The following is a 27,119-nucleotide window of genomic DNA, read 5'->3' as shown; positions in this document are numbered from 1 at the left end:
TTTGGGAATGATAGACTGGCTTAAACAGGGAAATGGTATAAATAAAACCAGAAGATAACTCTGGCTGGCTGTGAGTGGTGGGCCAAGAGGAATAATATCCTTAGCAAATATTAATAACAGTCTGGAGAGAACCAGTGAGGGCTTGAGTGGGGAGCAACAAAGAAAAACAGAATCACTGAAATGATTTTAGTAGAACCAGAAGCCACTATATATGGCAGTATCATCCCTTCCACCAAAGGAAAATCAGAGACTCCACTGTTGGGGCTACATTTATAGACACGAAGACCAACAAATGTCAAATCCAGAAGGGGTCCGTGAGATTATGTTGTTTTGGCAGGTGGAAAAACTGGGAAGCCAAGAGAGGTCTACTGACCCCAAGCTAGTACTGCATCCACTGCTCCAGCAGTTCATTTAGTGTAAAAGCGTAGCTTACCACCCCTGAGGTCAAGGGCCTGTGAGGGCCAATATTTCATGCTCTTTTTAGGTTATATGTACCTTAATGTACTCAGTGTAAATGAGTTTTAGTTCCCATTCTTTTCTGAGGATTTGAGGTCAGAAAAGATCTTCTTGAAAAAGGGATTAGAGAGGAAAGGATGTCTGAGTAAGAGAAGAGGTGCAGATGAGGAGATAGATGTATTAGTTTCTGAGGGCTGCTATAACAAATTACCACAAACTGGTGGCTTCAAACAGCAGAAATTTGAGCTGGGTTGGGTTGCGGTTGCCTATAATCCCACCTACTCAGGAGTCTGAGGCTGGAGGATTGCTTGAGCCTAGGAATTCAAGGCTGCGGTGCACTGTAATCCTGCCACTGCACTACAGCCTAACTGACAGAGCAAGATGCCATCTCTTAAAAAGACACACAAACACACACACACACAAAAAACAAAATCCACAAATTTATTGTCTCACAGTTCTGGAAGCTAGAAGTCCAAACTCAAGGTGTTTGATAGGAATAGCATTGAATCTGTACATTGTTTTGGCAATGTTTTTCACAGGCTTAGAAAAAACTATTCTTTTTTTAAAAAAATTTATTATTATTATACTTTAAGTTTTAGGGTACGTGTGCACAACGTGCAGGTTTGTTACATATGTATACATGTGCCATGCTGGTGTGCTGCACCCATTAACTCGTCATTTAGCATTAGGTATATCTCCTAAAAACTATTCTAAAATTCATGTGGAATCAAAAGAGAACCAAAATAGCCAAAGCAATCCTAAGCAAAAAGAACCAGCCAGAAGCATCATGCTACCCAAATGCAAACTATACTACAAGGCTACAGTAACCTAAACAGATGGTAATGATACAAAAACAGACACAAAGACCAATGGAACACATTACAGAACCCAGAAATAAAGCCACACACCTATAGCCATCTGATCTTCGACAAAGTAAACAATAACAAGAAATGGCGAAAGGACTATTCTATTCAATAAATATTGCTGGGATAACTGGCTAGCCATATGCAAAAGACTGAAGCTAGACACCTTCTTTTCATCATCTACAAAGGTTAACTCAAGATGGATTAAAGATTTAAATTTAGGACTCCAAACTATAAAAATCATAGAGGAAAACCTAGGAAATACCCTCCTCCTTGGCAAAGAATTTTTGGCTAAGTCCCTAAAAGCAATTGCAACAAAAACAAAAATTGACAAGTGTGACCTAATTAAACTAAAGGGCTTCTGCACAGCAAAAATCAACTCAAGATGGGTTAAAGACTTAAATGTTAAACCTAAAACTATAAAATCTCTAGAAGATATCATAGGAAATACCATTCTAGACATAGGCCCTGGCAAAGATTTCACGACAAAGATGCCAAAAGCAATTGCAACAAAAACAAAAATCGGCAAATGGAACCTAATTAAACTAAAGGACTGCTGCGCAGCAAAAGAAACTATCAACAAAGTAAACAGACAACCTACAGAATGGGAGAAAATATTTGCAAACTATGCCTCTGACAATGTCTAATATCCACAATCTATAAGGACCTTAAACAAATCAACAAGCAAAAGACAACCCCATTAAAAATGAGCAAAATATATAAACAAACACTTTTCAAAAGAAGACATACATGCAGCCAACAAGCATATAAAAAAATTCAATATTACTAATCATTAGAGAAATGCAAATCAAAACCACAGTGAGATACCATTTCACATCAGTCAGAATGGATATTTAAAAAAAAATCAAAAAACAACAGATGCTGGTAAGGTTGTAGAGAAAAGGCAATGCTTATACACTGCTGGTGGGAATATAAACTATAATAGTTCAGCCAGTTTACATTTCCAAACTGTGGTTTGGAGATTTCTCAAAAAACATAAAACAGAGCTGTCATTCAACTCAGCACTCCCATTACTGGGTATATACTCAAAGGAATAGAAATTGTTCTACCATAAAGACAGATAAGGGCAAATGTTTGTCCCAGCACTATTCACAATAGCAAAGACATAGAATTAACCTAAATGCCCATAAATGGTAGACTGGAGAAAGAAAATGTGGCACATATATACCATGGAATACTACGCAGCCATAAAAAAAGAACGAGATCATGTCCTTTGCAGCAACATGGGTGGAACTGGAGGCTATTATCCTAAGTGAATGAACACAGGAATAGAAAACCACCCCAATGCCACATGTTCTCACTTATAAGTGGGAGCTAAGCATTGAGTACACATGGACACAAAGAAGGGAACAATAGACACTGGGGCCTGTTCAAGGATGTAAAGTGGAAGGAGGGTAGGGATTGAAAAAAATATTTTTTGAGTACTATGCTTATTACCTGGGCAATGAAATAATCTGTACACCAAACCTCTGGTGACACACAACTTACCTACATAAGAAACCTGCACATGTACCCCTTGAACCTTAAATGTAATTTGGAAGAAAAAAATAAAAATGAGATCAAGGTGTTGGTAAGGCCATGCTCTCTCTGAAGCCTCTAAAGGAGGATCCTTTCTTGCCTCTTCCAGCATCTTGCAGCCACAGAAGTTTCTTGGTTTGTAGATGCATGATTCTAATCTCTGCCTCCACCTTCATATAGCATTACCTCTATCATTTGTGTCAAGTTTTCTGTTTTCATAAGGATATCAGTCATATTGAATTAGAGTCTACTCTAATAAACTGACCTTAACTTGATTTCCTTAGCAAAGACTCTATTTCCAAATTAAGTCACATTCACAGGTATTGTGGGTCAGAACTTCAACATATCTTTTTGAAGAGTCATAACAGCGGAGCTCTGGAGACAAACCTGGCTGCACACTCTTTTTCCAGGTTGAATCTAGTAGTGGGGACTCTGCAAGAAAAGGGGTAAGACTGATTCACTCTCAGAAGATTCTCTCTCTTTGCCATACCTGCAGATGTCTGATCTGAATGTCAGAGGGCAAGCAAATGGTGAACATTGTCTTCTCAATTAGGTAGCTGAGAATAGCAATGAGATTTACATCCTCCTGCAATTAAACAAAGCAACTGACTACTAGGGAAATCTTGGGGAAATTTCTGCCCAAGGAAACTAAGCAGCTTCATCCCATTAGGGCATGATGACTTGAATTTCAGATGCAAGGGGGAGATAGTGTGTATGTTTTTGTATCAGCTGGTAGCAACAGGGCAGTCCTTTTGCCCCATTTGTACAATATCCCCATGATGAAGGCAATTTTATTACTCTAAAATAAGTGAAACTTACTGAAATGACTAATAGACCTTAACTAGATGACAGAAGGTCAAGGTATAAATGAAAGATCCTTCCACATATTCAGAGTGTTGGAGTAGGAGGGAAACTTAGAAATCAACTAGCCCAGGAGTTTTCCTTCTGTAAGAAGAATGACCAGTTTCAGACCTGAATGAAGGAAAATGTTGTTGATACTGGGGACGATGTGTGGTAGAAGAGGAGAGAGAGAAAAAGTAGGAGAGATTTTTGAGGCAAAGGGCCTTCCTCATGCTTCATTCATGACTATCCTTCCCTGCTTTGAAGGGGGCCTGATGGCAGCTTCTAGTCTGTGAATCATTCAGTAAGGACTCAATCTAATTCAGTTTCTTTCTCTTCAAATGGAAACTGAAGGCAAGAAAGATGCAATGACTTGGCAGGTGTCACACAGCGGGCTAGTGTCAGAGTTGCCTCTGGAGCCCTGGATCCTGATTCTTTCTAGCTCATTGTGGTATCTTTCACCCACACCTTGTGACATAACACAAATCTGTAAGTGAGTCTTCCCAGCTTTTCATTAACTTCCCAATGTAATGAGAAGATTTTGATATAGTGGCTATGGGCACTGGATCAGGGAGCATTGGTGTAGGTTTCTGGAATCACGACCACCAATATCCACTTTTGACTATCTTCCCCGTGTGTATTACAGCCTTCTTTTTGCACTGCTTTCTATAAGGACATTATATCAAGTGTTAATAGCTATTATATTGACAGACTGCTTTACTGTGTGACCTTGAACAAATTAGATAATCTCTTTGGACCCCAGTTTTCTTTCTTGAACATTGACAAGTAATGTAACTGGTATATTAAACAAGCAAAACTCATGCAACTTCTCTCTGCTAAGGTATGTTCACTTCTTTCCAAAAGTTGGCTGTCTCACATGGGTAACCTATATGTGTTCATGGAACACAAAGTAAGCATTCTTTATTCCAACAAACTCTAGGAGAGCAAGGCCTAGAGGGTTGAATCATCTTAATAGCTTTATTCAGCCTTTCTTCATGATTTAAAACAAAGTAAAACAAAAAAACTCTCAATAAACTAAAAATGAAAGAATTTTTTAAGTTGAGAAAGGATAATGATGAAGAACCTATAGTTATCACACTAAGATTAGGAAAGAATCAATAAATTCTATTCTCACTGCCTGTATTTTACATTGTGTTATCTGCCCTTGCCAGTGCAACGTGAAAAGACAAAAATTATAAAAGTCATAAAAATTGGAAAAATAAAGAGGTAAAACTGCTATTATTTGAAGACAACTTAGTTATGTTCATAGAAAATATATGACATTTATCAAAAAAACCTATCGGAAATAATAATTTATCAAAATTGGAGGATTTGAGGGGAAAATACAAAGTCAATTTCCTTTTAATAGGTTAGGAGCAAAGAAATGGAAAATAACATTTCAAAACAACACCATTTACAATAGCATCAACATATATTAAGTACCTAGGAAATGATCTAATGAAATATGTACAAAACTGCTGCACTGACAATGTCAAAGCATCACTGAGAGAAATTTAAAACCTAAATAAATGGGGAGTTATACCTTATTGGTAGATAGGCATATTCAAAAATGTTACGAATCTATTCTCCCTAAATTGATCTATAGATTTAGTGCAATCCATACTGAAATTCCAGTATGCTTTTTTGAACATATTGAATAGCTAATTCTAAAATTTATTTAAATGCAAAGGTTTAGAATATCCAAAATAATTTTAAGAAAATAAGAAATGTATAAAATGTCTTCAACACTCTGATTTCAAGACTTACTACCGTAATGAAGACAGTATGGTATTGACATAATGATGTACAAATAGATCAATGGAACACAACAGAGAATTTGGAAATAAAACCACATATAAACAATCAGTTGATTTTTTTCTTTTTTAAAATATTTATGTATTTATTTATTTATTTTTGAGATGGGGTCTCACTCTGTCACTCAAGCTGGAGTGCAGTGGCACTGATCTCAGCTCACTGCAACCTCCACCTCCTGGGCTCAAGCAATCCTCCTACCTCAGCCTCCTGTGTAGCTAGGACCACAGGCACAGGCCACCACACCTGGTGAATTTTTTGTATTGTTGGTAAAGACGGGGTTTCACCATGTTGCCCAGGCTAGTCTCAAACTTCTGAGCTCAAGCAATCTGCCTGCTGCAGCCTCCCAAAGTGGTGAGATTACAGGCATGAGCCACTGCACCCCAGTTGATTTTTTTTTAAACCAAGCTGCCAAGTCAATGCACTCAGGAGAAGAAAGACTTATCAGCAAATAGTGCCAGGTCAACTGCATATCTGTATGGAACACATGAACCTTGGAATTTTTTCTGAATACAATAATAATAATAACAATTGAGATAGATCACAGACTTAAGCACAAAACACAGTTCCATAAAGCTTCTAGAGGAAAACATAAGAAAATGTCTTGCTGGCGAGCGTGAGCGACGCAGAAGACGGGTGATTTCTGCATTTCCATCTGAGGTACCGGGTTCATCTCACTAGGGAGTGCCAGACAGTGGGCGCAGGCCAGTGGGTGCGCGCACCGTGCGCGAGCCGAAGCAGGGCGAGGCATTGCCTCACCTGGGAAGCGCAAGGGGTCAGGGAGTTCCCTTTCCGAGTCAAAGAAAGGGGTGACGGACGCACCTGGAAAATCGGGTCACTCCCACCTGAATATTGCGCTTTTCAGACCAGCTTAAAAAACGGCACACCACAAGACTATATCCCACACCTGGCTCGGAGGGTCCTACGCCCACGGAATCTCGCTGCTTGCTAGCACAGCAGTCTGAGATCAAACTGCAAGGCGGCAGCGAGGCTGGGGGAGGGGCGCCCGCCATTGCCCAGGCTTGCTTAGGTAAACAAAGCAGCCGGGAAGCTCGAACTGGGTGGAGCCCACCACAGCTCAAGGAGGCCTGCCTGCCTCTGTAGGCTCCACATCTGGGGGCAGGGCACAGACAAACAAAAAGACAACAGTAACCTCTGCAGACTTAAATGTCCCTGTCTGACAGCTTTGAAGAGAGCAGTGGTTCTCCCAGCACGCAGCTGGAGATCTGAGAACGGGCAGACTGCCTCCTCAAGTGGGTCCCTGACCCCTGACCCCCGAGCAGCCTAACTGGGAGGCACCCCCCAGCAGGGGCACACTGACACCTCACACGGCAGGGTATTCCAACAGACCTGCAGCTGAGGGTCCTGTCTGTTAGAAGGAAAGCTAACAAACAGAAAGGACATCCACACCGAAAACCCATCTGTACATCACCATCATCAAAGACCAAAAGTAGATAAAACCACAAAGATGGGGAAAAAACAGAACAGAAAAACTGGAAACTCTAAAACGCAGAGCGCCTCTCCTCCTCCAAAGGAACGCAGTTCCTCACCAGCAACGGAACAAAGCTGGATGGAGAATGATTTTGACGAGCTGAGAGAAGAAGGCTTCAGACGATCAAATTACTCTGAGCTACGGGAGGATATTCAAACCAAAGGCAAAGAAGTTGAAAACTTTGAAAAAAATTTAGACGAATGTATAACTAGAATAACCAATACAGAGAAGTGCTTAAAGGAGCTGATGGAGCTGAAAACCAAGGCTCGAGAACTACGTGAAGAATGCAGAAGCCTTAGGAGCCGATGCGATCAACTGGAAGAAAGGGTATCAGCAATGGAAGATGAAATGAATGAAATGAAGCGAGAAGGGAAGTTTAGAGAAAAAAGAATAAAAAGAAATGAGCAAAGCCTCCAAGAAATATGGGACTATGTGAAAAGACCAAATCTACGTCTGATTGGTGTACCTGAAAGTGATGCGGAGAATGGAACCAAGTTGGAAAACACTCTGCAGGATATTATCCAGGAGAACTTCCCCAATCTAGCAAGGCAGGCCAACGTTCAGATTCAGGAAATACAGAGAACGCCACAAGGATACTCCTTGAGAAGAGCAACTCCAAGACACGTAATTGTCAGATTCACCAAAGTTGAAATGAAGGAAAAAATGTTAAGGGAAGCCAGAGAGAAAGGTCGGGTTACCCTCAAAGGGAAGCCCATCAGACTAACAGCGGATCTCTCGGCAGAAACCCTACAAGCCAGAAGAGAGTGGGGGCCAATATTCAACATTCTTAAAGAAAAGAATTTTCAACCCAGAATTTCATATCCAGCCAAACTAAGCTTCATAAGTGAAGGAGAAATAAAATACTTTACAGACAAGCAAATGCTGACCGATTTTGTCACCACCAGGCCTGCCCTAAAAGAGCTCCTGAAGGAAGCGCTAAACATGGAAAGAAACAACCGGTACCAGCCGCTGCAAAATCATGCCAAAATGTAAAGACCATCGAGACTAGGAAGAAACTGCATCAACTAACGAGCAAAATCACCAGCTAACATCATAATGACAGGATCAAATTCACACATAACAATATTAACTTTAAATGTAAATGGACTAAATTCTCCAATTAAAAGACACAGACTGGCAAGTTGGATAAAGAGTCAAGACCCATCAGTGTGCTGTATTCAGGAAACCCATCTCACGTGCAGAGACACACATAGTCTCAAAATAAAAGGATGGAGGAAGATCTACAAGCAAATGGAAAACAAAAAAAGGTAGGGGTTGCAATCCTAGTCTCTGATAAAACAGACTTTAAACCAACAAAGATCAAAAGAGACAAAGAAGGCCATTACATAATGGTAAAGGGATCAATTCAACAAGAGGAGCTAACTATCCTAAATATATATGCACCCAATACAGGAGCACCCAGATTCATAAAGCAAGTCCTGAGTGACCAAAAAAGAGACTTAGACTCCCACACATTAATAATGGGAGACTTTAACACCCCACTGTCAACATTAGACAGATCAACGAGACAGAAAGTCAACAAGGATACCCAGGAATTGAACTCAGCTCTGCACCAAGCGGACCTAATAGACATCTACAGAACTCTCCACCCGAAATCAACAGAATATACATTTTTTTCAGCACCACACCACACCTATTCCAAAATTGACCACATACTTGGAAGTAAAGCTCTCCTCAGGAAATGTAAAAGAACAGAAATTATAACAAACTATCTCTCAGACCACAGTGCAATCAAACTAGAACTCAGGATTAAGAATCTCACTCAAAGCCGCTCAACTACATGGAAACTGAACAACCTGCTCCTGAATGACTACTGGGTACATAACGAAATGAAGGCAGAAATAAAGATGTTCTTTGAAACCAACGAAAACAAAGACACAACATACCAGAATCTCTGGGACGCATTCAAAGCAGTGTGTAGAGGGAAATTTATAGCACTAAATGCCCACAAGAGAAAGCAGGAAAGATCCAAAATTGACACCCTAACATCACAATTAAAAGAACTAGAAAAGCAAGAGCAAACACATTCAAAAGCTAGCAGAAGGCAAGAAATAACTAAAATCCGAGCAGAACTGAAGGAAATAGAGACACAAAAAACCCTTCAAAAAATCAATGAATCCAGGAGCTGGTTTTTTGAAAGGATCAACAAAATTGATAGACCGCTAGCAAGACTAATAAAGAAAAAAAGAGAGAAGAATCAAATAGACACAATAAAAAATGATAAAGGGGATATCACCACTGATCCCACAGAAATACAAACTACCATCAGAGAATACTACAAACACCTCTATGCAAATAAACTAGAAAATCTTGAAGAAATGGATACATTCCTCGACACATACACTCTCCCAAAACTAAACCAGGAAGAAGTTGAATCTCTGAATAGACCAATAACAGGAGCTGAAATTGTGGCAATAATCAATAGTTTACCAACCAAAAAGAGTCCAGGACCAGATGGATTCACAGCCGAATTCTACCAGAGGTACAAGGAGGAACTGGTACCATTCCTTCTGAAACTATTCCAATCAATAGAAAAAGAGGGAATCCTCCCTAACTCATTTTATGAGGCCAGCATCATTCTGATACCAAAGCCCGGCAGAGACACAACCAAAAAAGAGAATTATAGACCAATATCCTTGATGAACATTGATGCAAAAATCCTCAATAAAATACTGGCAAACCGAATCCAGCAGCACATCAAAAAGCTTATCCACCATGATCAAGTGGGCTTCATCCCTGGGATGCAAGGCTGGTTCAATATACGCAAATCAATAAATGTAATCCAGCATATAAACAGAGCCAAAGACAAAAACCACATGATTATCTCAATAGATGCAGAAAAAGCCTTTGACAAAATTCAACAACCCTTCATGCTAAAAACTCTCAATAAATTAGGTATTGATGGGACGTATTTCAAAATAATAAGAGCTATCTATGACAAACCCACAGCCGATATCATACTGAATGGGCAAAAACTGGAAGCATTCCCTTTGAAAACTGGCACAAGACAGGGATGCCCTCTCTCACCACTCCTATTCAACATAGTGTTGGAAGTTCTGGCCAGGGCAATCAGGCAGGAGAAGGAAATAAAGGGTATTCAATTAGGAAAAGAGGAAGTCAAATTGTCCCTGTTTGCAGACGACATGATTGTTTATCTAGAAAACCCCATTGTCTCAGCCCAAAATCTCCTTAAGCTGATAAGCAACTTCAGCAAAGTCTCAGGATACAAAATCAATGTACAAAAATCACAAGCATTCCTATACACCAACAACAGACAAACAGAGAGACAAATCATGAGTGAACTCCCATTCACAATTGCTTCAAAGAGAATAAAATACCTAGGAATCCAACTTACAAGGGATGTGAAGGACCTCTTCAAGGAGAACTACAAACCACTGCTCAAGGAAATAAAAGAGGATACAAACAAATGGAAGAACATTCCATGCTCATGGGTAGGAAGAATCAATATCGTGAAAATGGCCATACTGCCCAAGGTAATTTACAGATTCAATGCCATCCCCATCAAGCTACCAATGACTTTCTTCACAGAATTGGAAAAAACTACTTTAAAGTTCATATGGAACCAAAAAAGAGCCTGCATCACCAAGTCAATCCTAAGCCAAAAGAACAAAGCTAGAGGCATCACACTACCTGACTTCAAACTATACTACAAGGCTACAGTAACCAAAACAGCATGGTACTGGTACCAAAACAGAGATATAGATCAATGGAACAGAACAGAGCCCTCAGAAATAACGCCACTTACCTACAACTATCTGATCTTTGACAAACCTGAGAAAAACAAGCAATGGGGAAAGGATTCCCTATTTAATAAATGGTGCTGGGAAAACTGGCTAGCCATATGTAGAAAGCTGAAACTGGATCCCTTCCTTACACCTTATACAAAAATCAATTCAAGATGGATTAAAGATTTAAACGTTAGACCTAAAACCATAAAAACCCTAGAAGAAAACCTAGGCATTACCATTCAGGACATAGGCATGGGCAAGGACTTCATGTCTAAAACACCAAAAGCAATGGCAACAAAAGCCAAAATTGACAAATGGGATCTAATTAAACTAAAGAGCTTCTGCACAGCAAAAGAAACTACCATCAGAGTGAACAGGCAACCTACAACATGGGAGAAAATTTTCGCAACCTACTCATCTGACAAAGGGCTAATATCCAGAATCTACAATGAACTCAAACAAATTTACAGGAAAAAAACAAACAACCCCATCAAAAAGTGGGTGAAGGACATGAACAGACACTTCTCAAAAGAAGACATTTATGCAGCCAAAAAACACATGAAAAAATGCTCATCATCACTGGCCATCAGAGAAATGCAAATCAAAACCACTATGAGATATCATCTCACACCAGTTAGAATGGCAATCATTAAAAGGTCAGGAAACAACAGGTGCTGGAGAGGATGCGGAGAAATAGGAACACTTTTACACTGTTGGTGGGACTGTAAACTAGTTCAACCATTGTGGAAGTCAGTGTGACGATTCCTCAGGGATCTAGAGCTAGAAATACCATTTGACCCAGCCATCCCATTACTGGGTATATACCCAAATGACTATAAATCATGCTGCTATAAAGACACATGCACACGTATGTTTATTGCAGCATTATTCACAATAGCAAAGACTTGGAACCAACCCAAATGTCCAACAATGATAGACTGGATTAAGAAAATGTGTCACATATACACCATGGAATACTATGCAACCACAAAAAATGATGAGTTCATGTCCTTTGTAGGGACATGGATGAAACTGGAAACCATCATTCTCCGTAAACTATCGCAAGAACAAAAAACCAAACACCGCATATTCTCACTCATAGGTGGGAATTGAACAATGAGATCACATGGACACAGGAAGGGGAATATCACACTCTGGGGACTGTGGTGGGGAGGGGGAAGGGGGGAGGGATAGCATTGGGAGATATACCTAATGCTAGATGACGAGTTAGTGGGTGCAGCGCACCAGCATGGCACATGTATACATATGTAACTAACCTGCACAATGTGCACATGTACCCTAAAACTTGAAGTATAATTAAAAAAAAAAAAAAGAAAGAAAAAAAAAAGAAAATGTCTTGCTGGCCTAAAGATAAACAGAGATTTCTTAAAAAGGAAACAAAAAGCTTTACTCATTTAAAGCAATTTGATAAATTGGTCTTCATCAAAATTAATTTTTTTCTTTTAAAGGACACAATTTTTAAAAGAGTAGCCAGAATAGAAAAAAGATACTTGTCCCTTGACTATTACAAAAAATTCCTACAAAACAAAGGTTAAAGATTATGAGCAATTCAGTTAAAAGTGGCAAAACCTTTGAACAGACACTTCACAAAAGAAGATGTGTGAATGTTCAATAAGCACGTGAAAAGTTACTTAACCTCATTCGTCATCAGGGAAACGTGCACTAAAGTTACAATGAAGTATATATCATATCCATCAGAATGTCTCTAATTGAAAAGATTGACAACACTAAATGTTGATGAAGACATAGAGCAACTGGAACTTTCATACATTGCTAGTGATGGCATCAAATGGAACAGTAACTTTGAAGGACTGTTCAGTATTTCCAAAATTAAACATACACCTACCCTGTGACCCAGCAATTCCCTTCCTAAAGTTTATTCCAGATAAATAAAAATATATGTCCTAAAAAGACTTGTACAAAAATGCATATAATGATCTTACTCATCATAGCCAAAAACTAGAAATGACCTAAACGTTTATCAACAGGAGGATAAATAAATTTCAATATATTCATATAGTGGTGAAATATTTAACAATTTTAAAAGGTAAACTACTGTTACATACAACAACATGAATGATTTTCACAAACATTATATAAAATGAAACAAAGCAGAACAAAAAAGAATACACTGTATGATTCCATTTATATGATGTCTAACATCAAGCAAAACTAACTGATAGTAGTAAAAATCAGAAAAAAGTTGCTCCAGGGTGAGAAATGTGTACTGAACAGAAAGAGGGATAAGAGAATTTCTTGGTGTGATGTATGTTCTATATTGGAGGGTAGATAGATAAATGGGTAGATACAGTTGGTCAAAATATAGATATAGGCTTAGATAGATGTGGATGTATATATGAAATAGAGGATTGATTCCACAAATAATTATTGATCAGCTACTATGTACAGGGTACTGCTGTGGACACTGGGGATCCATTAGTGATTAACACAGACAAAAACTCTTCTTTCTCAATAGGGTTCACATTCCAGTCAGCATGTAATCAAATTAATTAGCTGCATTATTATTTGAAATAGGTAACAATTGGAAACAATCTTTATGTCCATCAAGAGGAAAGTTTAAATAACTTATGTTACATCCTTGTGATGGGATATTATTCAGCTATAAAAGTGAATAAATTTTTTATATACTGGTGAGAATAATCTTTAAGACTTCTTGTTTACTGAAGATAGCAAGATACAGTAAAATGTGTATAGTGTGCTGCCATTTATACAAAAATGAGAAGCAAACATATATGTACTTAGCTATCTGTTTATGTATAAAATTTCTCTGAAGTATTACTTAAGCAATTGATAAGATAGGTTGCTTCCAAAAGATAAAAACTACAGGATAGGAGTGCATGATCTTTTATACATTTTAAGTTTGGAGCCATGTAAATATATAACCTATAAGCAAATAAATAAAACAAAAATTGTTTAAAATATTTTACAATTGGAGAAAGCAAGCACGTATTTTTTTTTTATTAAACTTTAAGTTCTAGGGTACACGTGCACAACGTGCAGGTTTGTTACATATGTATACATGTGTCACATTGGTGTGCTGCACCCATTAACTCATCATTTACATTAGGTATATCTCCTAATGCTATGCCTCCCCCCTCCCCCACCCCATGACAGGCCCTGGTGTGTGACGTTCCCCACCTTGTGTCCAAGGGTTCTCATTGTTCAGTTCCCACCTGTGAGTGAGAACATGCGGTGTTTGGTTTTCTGTCCTTGCGATAGTTTGCTCAGAATGATGGTTTCTAGCTTCATCCATGTCCCTACAAAGGACATGAACTCATCCTTTTTCATGGCTGCATAGTATTCCATGGTGTATATGTGACACATTTTCTTAATCCAGTCTATCACTGATGGACATTTGGGTTGGTTCCAAGTCTTTGCTATTGTGAATAGTGCTGCAATAAACACACGTGTGCATGTGTCTTTATAGCAGCATGATTTATAATCCTTTGGGTATATACCCAGTAATGGGATGGCTGGGTCAGATGGTATTTCTAGTTGTAGATCCTTGAGAATCGCCACACTGTCTTCCACAATGGTTGAACTGGTTTACAGTCCCGCCAACAGGCAAACACACATATTTCTAAAGCAACTTTAAATCCTCCATAGCCAGGGTTGACTAGGTACTGAGCGTGCCAGGCTCTGCAGAGTGGAGACTTAAATCCAAGGTCATGGCAAAACATCTGAAATTCACCGCCAGGACTGAGATGGTACAGGAAGGAAACGTGGAAGGTGCATACAGGACCCTAAACAGAATCCTCACTGTGGATGGGCTCCTTGAGGACATTAAACGTCCATGGTATAATGAAAAGCCATCCTGCCAGCGACAGAGGAAAAGCTATAAAAGGTGCTGGCAGATCTATAACATGGAAATGGCTCGCAAGATCAACTTCTTGATGCAAAAGAATTGGGTAGATCCGTGGCAGGGCTGCTGAGGCCTGTGGATGGGACACCCAGTATGAAACCCTCATCCAACTTTGTCTCCATCTCTTTTCTTTCTACAATCCCATTTCCTATTACCGTTCTCTACAATAAACTCAATCACATGTTTGCAAGAAGGCCTCCACATATAGAAACAATCCCATTAGTCAGCAGTGGACCCTCTCTCATTAAGTGAAAGAAGAAACTGAGTCTGAAAGTAGTCTAGGAATAGAATGGTGTTTGCTGGGGCTGGAGGAGGGGGCAATGAGGAGTTATTGTTTAATGGGCACAGAGTTTCAGTTTGGGAAGATGAAAAAGTTCAGAAGATGATGGTTGGGCATGGTGGCTCATGCCTGTAATCTCAGCACTTTGGGAGACTAAGGCGGGAGGACCACTTGAGGCCAGGAGTTCGAGAGACCAGCCTGGCCAACATGGTGAAACCTCATCTCTACTAAAAATACAAAAAAAAAAAAAAAAAAAAAATCCAGGCATGGTGGCAGGCACCTGTAGTCCCAACCACTTCGGAGGCTGAAGCAGGAGAATCACTTGAACCCGGGAGGCAGAGGTTGCAGTGAGCCAAGGCCACGCCACTGCACTCTAGCTCAGATGACAGAGTGAGACTCCATCAAAAACAAAAACAAAAACAGGAGATGGATGATGGATGGTGATCATGGTTGCACAAAAAGGTGAATGTGCTTAATGCCACTGAACTGTATACTTAAATGGTTAAGATGGTAAATTTTATGTTTTACTACAATGAAAAATTTGTTGAAAGTAAAAAAAAAAAAAAATCCTCCATAGCTGATAGGATGGTGTAAATTCATTTCTGAAAAGTTGGCTCTGCCTCTCATAATAAGTTCAAGGATCCATTATAGTAGAATGCCCTCTGCTGTTACAGATAAAACTTATTTTTTTCTTTGAAAGAGAAAGCTCAGCTGCTGACCCACCCAGGTGAGGGCTTCTGCTGGTTATTACTTTGCCCCTGTTCCTAGGTGATCCGTATAGGGTCATCCTGGTTGTACACTGCACAACTCCAGCAGAGGCAGTCAGTCCCATTGAGCACAATGTGAATGGTACCTACCCCAACTTCCCTAGGAGGTGTACATGGCACAAACTGCACAGCAGAATATGGTGTTCTGAGGCTACCCCTATTGTGAATGAGGACAAAGAAGAACGTGAGTCAGGCCTAGTCACTGCCTAAGTCTTCCGTGTGCACTTCCTCCTGCTTGAGTCCCAATCTTTTGCAAGGCCTGGAGTCCTAGCTCTACCACCTGGACATTATTGTTTTCTGGTATTACAGTCTTCTTGGGATCAGCCTGCTTCCACAGGCCTGTCAAACTATCCAGGGTCTTGCTATAGATAGGATTTCAGGAATGTTTCTTCTGGGGAGTAGTCTGAATGGGTCATGGCCAATGACTCAGGTAAGGGGGCAGTGTTTCATGAATTCATTCAGCATTAATTCAGCACCTGTTAGGTGCCTTCGACTATGCTAAGATGTAGCAATTATATGGAGAATGTGATGAGATACGGCACTGGAGAAAGTTACCACTGTAATCAGACAGGGACTTTAATAGAGTAGATAGATCAGATAAAGGGTAGAAATTTATGCCGGGCTTTGCTTAGGTACACTGAAACCGAAGAGCTGGTGGGACATCCCTTCAGATGCTGATTTTGTATAGAGTTTTAAGAGTTTCTTGGCTAAGAAGTTAACCTGTGCCCACTGCTGGGATTCAGCTAACTGGCATTTCCAGCGGAGTGATGAGACAGAAGTCTATTTACACACTTTATTCCTCTTTATGATCTAAATACATGTTGTTCTCTCTGTTGTATCATTCTGCTTCACTTTACCTTCACGGAACTAATTAGTCCATGTAAAAAAGGAAGACAAAAAATCACTAAGGATGTAGAAAATGAACAGTACTATCAATTAACTTTACTTAATATTTATATAACACTACATTCAGCAAATGTAGAATGTATATGTCAAGTGGATACAGAATATATTCAAGACACATTCATTTTATGGTCCGTTAATTAAGTATCAAAGGATTTTAACCAAATTTCCTGCAAAGGAGATCTGTAGGAAACCTCCGCCTCCCAGGTTCAAGCAATTCTCCCTGCCTCTCAGGCTCTCAAGTAGCTGGGATTACAGATGCCTGCCACCACACCTGGCTAATTTTGTATTTATTTATTTATTTAGACAGAGTCTCGCTCTGTCGCCCAGGCTGGAGTGCAGTGGCGCGATCTCGGCTCACTACAAGCTCCGCCTCCCGGGTTCACGCCATTCTCCTGCCTCAGCCTCCCACGTAGCTGGGACTACAGGCGCCCACAACCACGCCCGGCTAATTTTTTGTTTTTTGTTTGTTTGTTTGTTTGTTTTTGAGACGGAGTCTCGCTCTCTCTCCCAGTCTGGAGTGCAGTGGCATGATCTCTGCTCACTGCAAGCTCTGCCTTCTGGGTTCACGCCATTCTCCTGCCTCAGCCTTCCGAGTAGCTGGGAGTACAGGGGCCCACCACCACACCCGGCTAATTTTTTGTATTTTTAGCAGACACAGGGTTTCACCATGTTAGCCAGGATGGTCTCCATCTCCTGACCTCGTGATCCACCCGCCTCGGCCTCCCAGTGTGCTGGAATTACAGGTGTGAGCCACTGCACCCGGCCAATTTTTTGTATTTTTAGTAGAGATGGGGTTTCACCATGTTGGCCAGGCTGGTCTTGAACTCCTGACCTCAGGTGATCCGCCCACCTCAGCCTCCCAAACTGCTGGGAATACTGGCGTGAGCCACCTCACCAGGCCCACAGTTCTTAATAATGCATGGATCAAAGAAAAAAACCCAAGGTGAATTAGAAATTAAAAACACGTGTCAAAAATTTGTGGAACGCCACTAAAATGGTACTAAAAGGAAATTTCACAGTTTTAAATATGTATAAACAGAAAAGATTGCTAGAATTTATTATCTAAAATTCTACCTTAATGTAGTAAAAATTCAAGTAAACCCAAAATAATAGAACGGTAACAATAAAGATAAGAGTTGGTATCAATTAAATAGAGCAAAACAACAATAGAAAATAATAGTAAATCTAAAATTGTTTGTAAAGATAACTAAAATTAATAAATCTCCAGCAAAATCAAAAAAGAAAATATTCACAAATTACTAATGCACTATCATACTAATGTAAGAATGCCCAGAGCTATGGATGTAAAAAAGGATAATAAGGAATCATTGTGAACAACTTTATGTCAACAAATTCCATAACCTAGATGAAATAGGAAAGGTCTTCATTGTCCACAGCCACACTCTGTGTGGCCAGTGTCCACCTGCTGCTTCTTTCTTTTGGGCAGCATTTTTGTGGCTTCTTCAGAGATTTCCCCACCGGGATCTCTCACTTGCGATTCCCTGACATTGATGAAGCCTGCTATAGCCAGCTTACTTAGAACATTCCCCTTATCCCTTGACTGCCAGCGGACTTCCCCTCAACATGCCCTCTGCTGAAGTCACCTCATCCTGCATCCTTGTGGACAAGGTCACTTTCAAGATGATCCAGTCTGGTTCACAGTGAACCATAGGAAACACGCGTCTTTCCTGCCAAACTCTGAGTGAGCAGGTTATTCCTGATGCAGTTTCATCTTTGCATTCTGTTATTACAGGGGGGTTCATCCAGTTACTCACATTTAGACCCTTTCAAATGTAAGTCAGATACCAGTACCAGGGCCTTCCCAACTCCAAAAAGAATACGGTCAGCTTTGTAAGAGATTTTCTGTAACCTCCATCATTTTGTTTGAGAGAAGAGGGTGGAAGATGATGTAACATATACAAAACTCTCTTAAAAGTAATTCCTTACTACCAATCTATTCTTAGAAAATTCTTGTCCTCTTAAAAATCTAGAGGCTTATATGGCAAAAAGCAGTTTTCCAATCTCTTAGCATTTCCGACACAAATGGTCTATGATGTATTTTCTTGCACATTTGGTCTGGTACTTATTTTTCTAGGTGTGCCAAAACCTCAATACTGCACAGAATAAAAATCACAACTAAAATTTTATGAGAGCAATATATATTTTATTAATTATAAGGAAAATATAGGAGAGTATTACACCACCTCCACCCACAACAAATGCCAAAATAAATACTCATTGAACATTTTGGTTCTCCCTAATGTTCTCCTCCACAATGTGATATAAAACAAGCATTGACCCTAAGCTTGACAAACAGATGATAGATAGGTAGGTAGGTAGGTAGATGATACATAGATAGATAGATAGATAGATAGATAGATAGATAGATAGAAGATAGATATTGTGGTAGATAATTTTTCATCAGCTTTAATTGCCACTCATGATAGATTGCAGAAATAAAAACAAATCTATTCCTTCATCATGTGCAACATCTTTGCAGCTTCTCCCTTCAAAAGATGGAATTTTTCTTCACCCCTAGAATCTGGGCTGCTTTAATAACTTGCTTTGGCCAATAGGATGGTAGCGGACATGTTGCAAACAGAGCTTTGAAAAGCATTTTCCCATTTAGGGCTTGCCTTCTTGCTGCTCTGGGAAGCTCTGCTGTGAGGTGAACAAGCCCAAGCTAGCTACTGAATGATGAGAGACATGTTGCCCACCACCTGTCCCTGTCACCCCTAGCAGAGGTACCTAACTGTCCTACAGCTGACCACAGACCCATGAGTGAGTCCAGCTGAGAACAGAACTGTCCAACTGAGCCCAGTTCAGATTGCTGACCTATAGAGTTATGAGCTAAACAAACAGCAGTTGCTGTTAGTTGCTAAATTTTAAAGTAGTTGGCCACATAACAATAGATAACCGATATGCCAGTTTTACATACCCTTAATAAACGCTCTGTTTTCAAGTATGTTGAGGAAAGATGAATTATTTATTTACACTAAAAATTACAAGGGTACAAGGGGGCTATAAACAAATTATTTTCCTCTCATTATACCTACACTATAGCATTACTAAGTTCTGCCTCTCTCTAAGGATTCTTTATCCTGACAGAAGAATCATGGTTCATTCATGAGTATCCTTTCGCTCTCTTTCCATACAGCCTAGCACAGTGATGGATATACAGTTGATAATCAACAAATATATGTTGACTAAATTAATGGTGTTTGAATAAAAATAAAAAGAGACTTATTCTAAGTATTGAGAAAATTAAGAATGAAAAGAGATAGTGCATATTCTTTGTCTTTTTCATCTTAAAGCTTAAATTTTCTTTCTACATTTATTTTTTCATGTATATAAAAAACACTAGGATCTCCTCCACATATTTTCAGCCTACAATTCATATTATTTCATATCTTTATTCCTCATTTCAAAAAGTGGTGGCATGCCCTGAAAAAGGTGGAGAAAGTCCTGATACAGGAAAGTGACAACTGCAGCCCAAACTATATGGAATAATAATAGTGTAGGTACACAGAAAATGACCTGAAGAATCTGGAAGAAGTGGACTTCAGATAGGACTAGAACAGAAAGTATTCTCTTTGTTAATGTGAGTAAGGAAAATCACCATTTTCTTAGCAAAGAAAGACTGGAATTAAGCATCAGAAACTGCTGTATCATATCCTACATAAAAGACATATTTGAATTACTCTATATACATTTCATTACAGAGCATAGATTTAACCACTTGTAATCAGTTCTTTCATTGGAGGGGCATAATATTGACATAAGTCCCGACAACACCTGTGACACATCTCAATCCTGCAAAAGAGCCCTATTTTCTTTTTTCTTTCCTCTCATGAGCCCCTGTACTAAACAGTTTATTCTGGAGTAACCAGAACAGGAGCTTTTTAACACGAGAATGACTATCTTAAATAAGGTCTACATTGAGATTAAGGCCAGTCAAAGAACCCACTTGGGGTACAGCAGGGGCTTAGGCAATCAAGATTAATAAATAACCTGAATACACCATGACACAGTGGGTGTATTCAGGAATTTGAGGGGGGTTTGACATTGGAAAATATGTTAATATAATTTACTGTATTAATAGGTTCAAGAAGATAAGTATAATTGCCTTCATAAATGCTGAAAAAGTCTGATGAAACCCAACAGCCATTCCTCATAAAAGTCTCTTAAGAAAACAGGAATTTATAGATGCTTCCTTAACATGTTACAAGTATATTTATCTAAAATCTAAAACCAGAATCTTATTTAATGAGGAAATATTAAAAGTAGTTCCACTAAAGTCATAAAAAAAAGCAAGAATTCTCACTATTTACCATTGTTCTGGAGGCATTATTTAAAGTAGTTTAAATAGAGAAAACAGTTAGATATATAAGACATAAACAAGAAAAAAAGGCTATTGATATCTACAGATAACATTATAGTACATCTGGAAAACATTAAGAATAAATGGTAAAGATAACACAATAAAATAATTTAAGAAAGTAACAAGATATAAAATTAACCTGCAAAATTAATACAATTTATATATCCAAATAATGGCACGTATTGTTGGAATTATGTTATTAAAAACATAAAATGAAAAAAATTTAAACAGCAATAAAAACACATAACACTTAGAAATAAACTTAACATGTGTACACCAAAAGTATCTGAGACAGGTCTCAATCAATTTAGAAGTTTATTTTGCCAAGGTTAAGGACATACAACACAGCCTCAGGAAGTCCTGAGAACATGTGCCCAAGGCAGTCAGACTATAGTTTGGTTTTATATATTTTAGGGAGACATAAGACATCAATCAGTACAGCAGTCCCCAACCTTTTTGGTGCCAGAGACTAGATTCATGAAAGACAATTTTTCCATGGACGAGAGGGGTTGTGGGGATAGTTTGGGGATCATTTAAGTGCATTATATTTGTTGTGCACTTTATTTCTCTTATTATTGCATTGTAATATATAGTGAAATCATTATACAGCTCACCATAATATAGAATCAGTGGGAGCCCTGAGCTTGTTTTCCTGCAACTAGATGGTCCCATATGGGGGTGATAGGAGACAGTGACAGATCATCAGGCATTAGATTCTCATAAGGTGTATGCAACCTAGATCCTGCTCATGTGCAGTTCACAGTAGAGTTCAAGCTCCTATGAGAATCTATGGTCACTGCCGACCTGACAGGAGGCAGAGTTCAGGTGGTAATGCAAGTGATGGGGAGCAGCTATAAATACAGATGAAGCTTCACGTGCCTGCCTGCCATTAAACTCCTGCTGTGCAGCTCACAGTAGAGTTCAAGCTCCTATGAGAATCTATGGTCACTGCCGACCTGACAGGAGGCAGAGTTCAGGTGGTAATGCAAGTGATGGGGAGCAGCTATAAATACAGATGAAGCTTCACGTGCCTGCCTGCCATTCAACTCCTGCTGTGCAGCCCAGTTCCTAACAGGCCATGGAACAACTCTGGTTGGAGACCCCTGAATCAATACATATGAGATATACATTGGTTCAGTCCGGAAAGGCAGGACAACTCAAAGTTTCGGGGAGGGCTTCCAGAACATAGGTGGATTCAATTCTGATTGGCAATTGGTTGAAAGAGTTTATCTAAAGACCTAGAATCAATAGAAGGGAGTGTCTGGGTTAAGATAGCAGTTGTGGAGACCAAAGGCTTTTTTTATGCAGATGAAGCCTCCAGGTAACAGGCTTCAGAGAGAATCAATTGTAAATGTTTCCTCTCAGACTTGAAAAGGTGCCAGATTCTTAGTGAATTCTCTCCTGGATCAGGAAGAGGATTCTCTACAGAATATAGATTTTCCCCACAAGAGATAGCTTGGCAGGTCCATTTTAAATATGTCAAAAAAATATATTTTGGGGTAAAATACTTTGATTTCTTTTAGGGACTATCATCTGTCATGTTGCGTCTTATTGCTACAAAGAGTCTGCTTTGTCAGTCCTAAGGTCTCTGTTTTAATGTTAATGCTGGTTAGTTGTGCCTGAGTTCCAAAGGCAGGAGGGTATAATGAGACACATCTGACCACCCATTTCCATCATGGTTTGTACTCATGTTTAGGGTTAACTTTGGAATGCCTTCGGCCAAGAGGAGGGCTCCATTTAGTTGGTAGGGGTGGGGGAGGGATTCGAATTTTATTTTTGATTTACACAAGAGATGCTCAAAACCTAAAATCACAAAAGTACACTTGAGCAAGTAGGAAGACATTCTTATTTTTGGTTAGGCATCATCAAGCTAGACAAATTCACACTAAAGTTCTTACGAGGGAGAAGAGAGGACTTGTGCTGGAATGGTAAATGGCAGTGGAGAGTGTTTAGGGAGTGCTGGAGGGGGAAAATCATCCTTTTTCACTATTGCTTTAAAGATTGGCTCAGGAAATCAGTGGAATACCTGTGGGATGAAAGTTTGATGAGAAGCAGGATACTTGTATGGTCTTAAAATGTCTCCTCACAAATTTCTTACTAGGTGCAAGTGGGGGAAAGTGTAACTACAGTGAGGAGATAAAAGACAGCACCTTGACTACATAATGGAAACTGACATTGTCAGTGAGGGGCAGATGGACATCTTGAGCCTTGACTTGTGATACACTAAGGCAACAGCATCAAGTATGTCATTTTCTTGCTGGGAATTCATGAGAAGCATCAGACAGATTCAAAATGAGAAACACCCTTTTCTTAAAAAAAAAAAAAGATTCAAAGGAACAATATACCAATTTTATATATATATATACATATATACACCTGTGGAAATACTCCAGATTAAAGGAGACTAAGGAGACATAACAGTTAAATTACTGTAGACTGTATCCTCCACTGGATCCAGGAGGAAAAAAATGCTATAAAAACCATTATTGGGTCAATTAACAAAATTACAATACAGGTGATAGATTAGATAATTATTATCTCTTTATACCATTTCCAGCCTCTTTTCAAGAGGCAGCATTCTCCAATTGATAAAAGAGAAACTAGGACCTTGAAAAAAGAAAACATATTCCTCTGCACAGACAAGGTGGAGGAAACACATGTGGATACACAGAGAGGATTGGCAGAACCTGAAGAAGAGAAATGGGTTGAATAGAACAGATGGTTCTCTCAATCACGTAGATTAAAAAAGCATCTCCTTGATGAGGAAGGTTTGAAGTTGCACAGTACAATATTCCCAAGGCTAAGTAGAGAGCGCTCATGAGTAAACTGTGTATGTGTCTCCTTACAGAGCACTTATTTCACCATTAACATAACATCACCTCTTCAGGTAGCTCTGCTTTACTCTCTTCTTGTGAGCCCCATACTGACTCATTTATTTTGACATTAACAGAATAAGGGCTTTTAACATGGAAATTTATATCTTTCACAGGGCCTTGGTTTAGAATCAGAGATGTCCAGGGAATAAACTTTGAATCACAGAAGGGCTAATTAAGGCTAATAAGCAGCAGGAAGCAAGCTGGCCTCCCTACTTTGTGCTCCTCTGAGGTGTGACTCTGTAAGCTACTTGCTTTACTGTCACTTTTGATTTCCCATTTAAAAGAGGAACATGAATGTGGATTAAGCAAGGCTACTTAAATATTTAATAAAAGGTGGAAATGAAAACTAATCACCCTAGCAAAATAAAAAAAGCATAAATCTAATCAACAGAACTACCAAAAAAGAGCCAAAATATGTTGTTCAAGGCCACACAGCTAGTAAGTGACAGAGTGGGAATTAGAACTAGGTCTACCTGACTCCAAAACCCAAAACTCATGCTCTTAGCCTCTGCACTATAATGCTGCCTATTTTTTTTTTTTTTTTTTTTTTTTTGAGACGGAGTCTCACTCTGTCACCCAGGCTGGAGTGCAATCTTGGCTCACTACAACCTTCACCTACCAGGTTCAAGTGATTCTCCTGCCTCAGCCTCCTGAGTAGCTGGGATTACAGGCACCCACCACTATGCCCAGCTAATTTTGTATTTTTAGTAGAGACAGGGTTTCACCATGTTAATCAGGCTGGTCTTGAACTCCTGACCTCAGGTGATCTGCCCGCCTCGGCCTCCCAAAGTGCTGGGATTACAGGTGTGAGCCATCACGCAAGGCCAATGTTGGTTTTTAAATATGGTTCCAGGAAAGTTCAGAAAAGCATGGGTAGAAGTTCTACAGCAGAGCACACCAGGGACACAAGGACAACTAGGGATGGTTTTGCTGCCAGCAGGATGTGGGCAGCCAGTCTGGGTTCAGCCAGGGCACCCTGGACAGGCAGGCTTGCTGAGTTTCCGCCCCGTGGACTTCAGTCTTTGGGCTGCCATAACCTGTTCTCTGTCCTCTTGGATCTCTCATTGCAGATACCTAAAGAAAAGAAAACCATTGTGATTCTGTCATGACCCTAAGGGAGGCCCCAGTGCAGGTGTCCTGTCTGCCCTGCAGCATCCACAAGGGTCCAGACTGACAGGGTCAGTGCTGGAGTTTTAACTCCTAAGTCCTTAGAACCTCCTTCCTGTGAGTGATTGGAAATTTTCTGCACTAATCAACCCTGAGATTTTATGATTTTAAAAAAGTATTAGTAATAATCAGCCATCAGTAATGGAGTATCTATAAATAGGCAATGTAACTAAACATTTACAGTCATAGAGAGCTCATGGCATCTGGGTCAACTTATTCTATCCTCAGTTTTTCTTCTGATGAGTTGACAGAAAAATGTTTTCCTATAATTTCCATATATAGGTAGAGATTTCTCTTCAGGAATTGCACAGAGCAAATTTAATGTAAGTGTCTAAAGACTGTGCTCATGCTCCCTGAACCCTAAGTCCTGAATCTGTTCCTTGTGTGACATAATATGGAGCTGTTTCTCCATCCTGATCACTGTGAGGCATGGAGGTAGGTGAAAAAATGGGAACAACAGAAGAGAATCAAAGCTACTATCTACAAGTGTTTGCAGATGTGCACTGGAAAGAGCAACTAAACCCACAAGAATTTAGATCTATAGCTCATAGAAAGCACGTAGCAGCCTAGCAGAGGCCTGGTCATTCTGATAACTACCTCAGAACATCAGGTTTTGCCTTCTCTAGCCTAGAAAGCATACCCCCAGTGACTCTCACCGGTAGGACCCACCCAGCTCCAAGGCCAATCAATCCTAAGCAAGACAAGTGCATATTAAGAGCCTCATCTTGGCCAAGAAGGAATGAAATGAATCTTCCTGGACTAATATTATGCTGGTGGGCCTCCTGAACGACCTGAAACCTATTAGCTCTCATGTCTTTGATGATGCAAACTCTATCTTGACAGAGTACTTATTTCCTGCCTTGTTCCTCCTGAAGACACTAGTGCCTCTAACTCCCAGCCCACACAAGACAATGTGAACATAATGGACAAGAAGTAGAATCAAAGTTGGCATTTCTCGCAAGTCTAAAGGCTCAGTGATGTTCTTTCACAGCTAATACCTTCATTCAAGCATTCATTGATTCAGTAACCATTTATTGCATGCCAAGCACTGGGATTATAAGGAGGAACAACTCGGATGGTTTCCTGCTTTCAGAGTCCACAGCCTAGTAATTGACATATGCAATCCATAGAAATTCAGGTGAAAGAAACTGTGCTTACAGGACTCTGGGAGTCCCCCACCACCTTTAGGTTACTGTAATTAGGCAATAACATAGCAACAACAACAAAAGAAAAGTTCACTGGGAGGAATAACATTAGCTCATCCCAAGTTTGGGCCAGGGGAGCTCCTGAGGACTGAAACTTTGGAAACTACTCGAAGAGACTCGGGGGCAGGGGCTTCACAATGATGCCAAACAAGAAAAATGGGGCTCATTTTTCATTAGAGTACACTGCAGGGCGTCTTCTAGCCTTTAGTGTGTGTCTTATATCAATGTTCTTCAGAGAACTGTCTACTTCCAGACAGATTTGGGCTCCTTCCCTAAAATCCCGCACCATTTGTCTCAGCTGGCAGAGCCTCCTGTTACTAACCTCATCTCAATTCCCTGAACCCCTTGGCTTCTGAAACTTCCACCTTCCCTCTCTTCCTCTCCTCTGTCTTAGACCTTATCATTGCCCAAAAATGCTTCTCCTCTGAAATATGAAATGCCACCAGCCAAACCTCTGAACATAGCTTCTCATTTCTTGAGCTTTCTAACACTTTCTTTTTTCCAGCCCTTTCTCCTTGAGGTCCCCTATCCCCTAACTTGTTTCTATTTCCATTTTTTTTATCTGACCATTTCCTGATCTTCTCTAACCCTGATCCATGGTAAAGAACTTGAGATGGTCTCTCAACCACAGCCTAACTTGTCAGGTATTTGATTATGGAACAACCTGTCTTTTAACCCTCTTTACCTCAGCACATCCTCAAGAAAGCAATAAAGAGAACGTCTCCATCTGTACTTTGTTACTGTCAGTGCAAACCCTGATGGAATCAAAACCTGCACTTACTCTTCATCCCTAGCCTTAAATTGAAGCCAAATGTTTCATAAACACTCAAATCTCAAGATATCAATCCTAAACCAAAGGTA

At 39.7% G+C, this 27,119-nt stretch overlaps 1 protein-coding gene across 1 annotated transcript; it reads left to right on the top strand.

Moving 5' to 3' along the window:
- Positions 1–14,482: 14,482 nt before the first annotated feature.
- LOC744764 (small ribosomal subunit protein bS21m-like) lies at positions 14,483–14,763 on the top strand. The gene has a single exon (XM_054678469.2). The coding sequence runs from the start codon at positions 14,483–14,485 to the stop codon at positions 14,744–14,746; it is 264 nt and encodes an 87-aa protein (XP_054534444.1). The 3' UTR covers positions 14,747–14,763.
- The last annotated feature ends 12,356 nt before the right edge of the window (positions 14,764–27,119 follow it).

This window comes from Pan troglodytes, chromosome 1 (assembly GCF_028858775.2).
Source record: "Pan troglodytes isolate AG18354 chromosome 1, NHGRI_mPanTro3-v2.0_pri, whole genome shotgun sequence".
Taxonomy (NCBI): Eukaryota; Metazoa; Chordata; class Mammalia; order Primates; family Hominidae; genus Pan; species Pan troglodytes.
Note: the sequence above shows the minus strand (reverse complement) of the source record. Positions and strands in the feature narration are given on the sequence as shown.

Bases quoted from the DNA above. Each gene is read 5' to 3' on its own strand.
- LOC744764 (XM_054678469.2), top strand. From the start codon at position 14,483: ATGGCAAAACATCTGAAATTCACCGCCAGGACTGAGATGGTACAGGAA.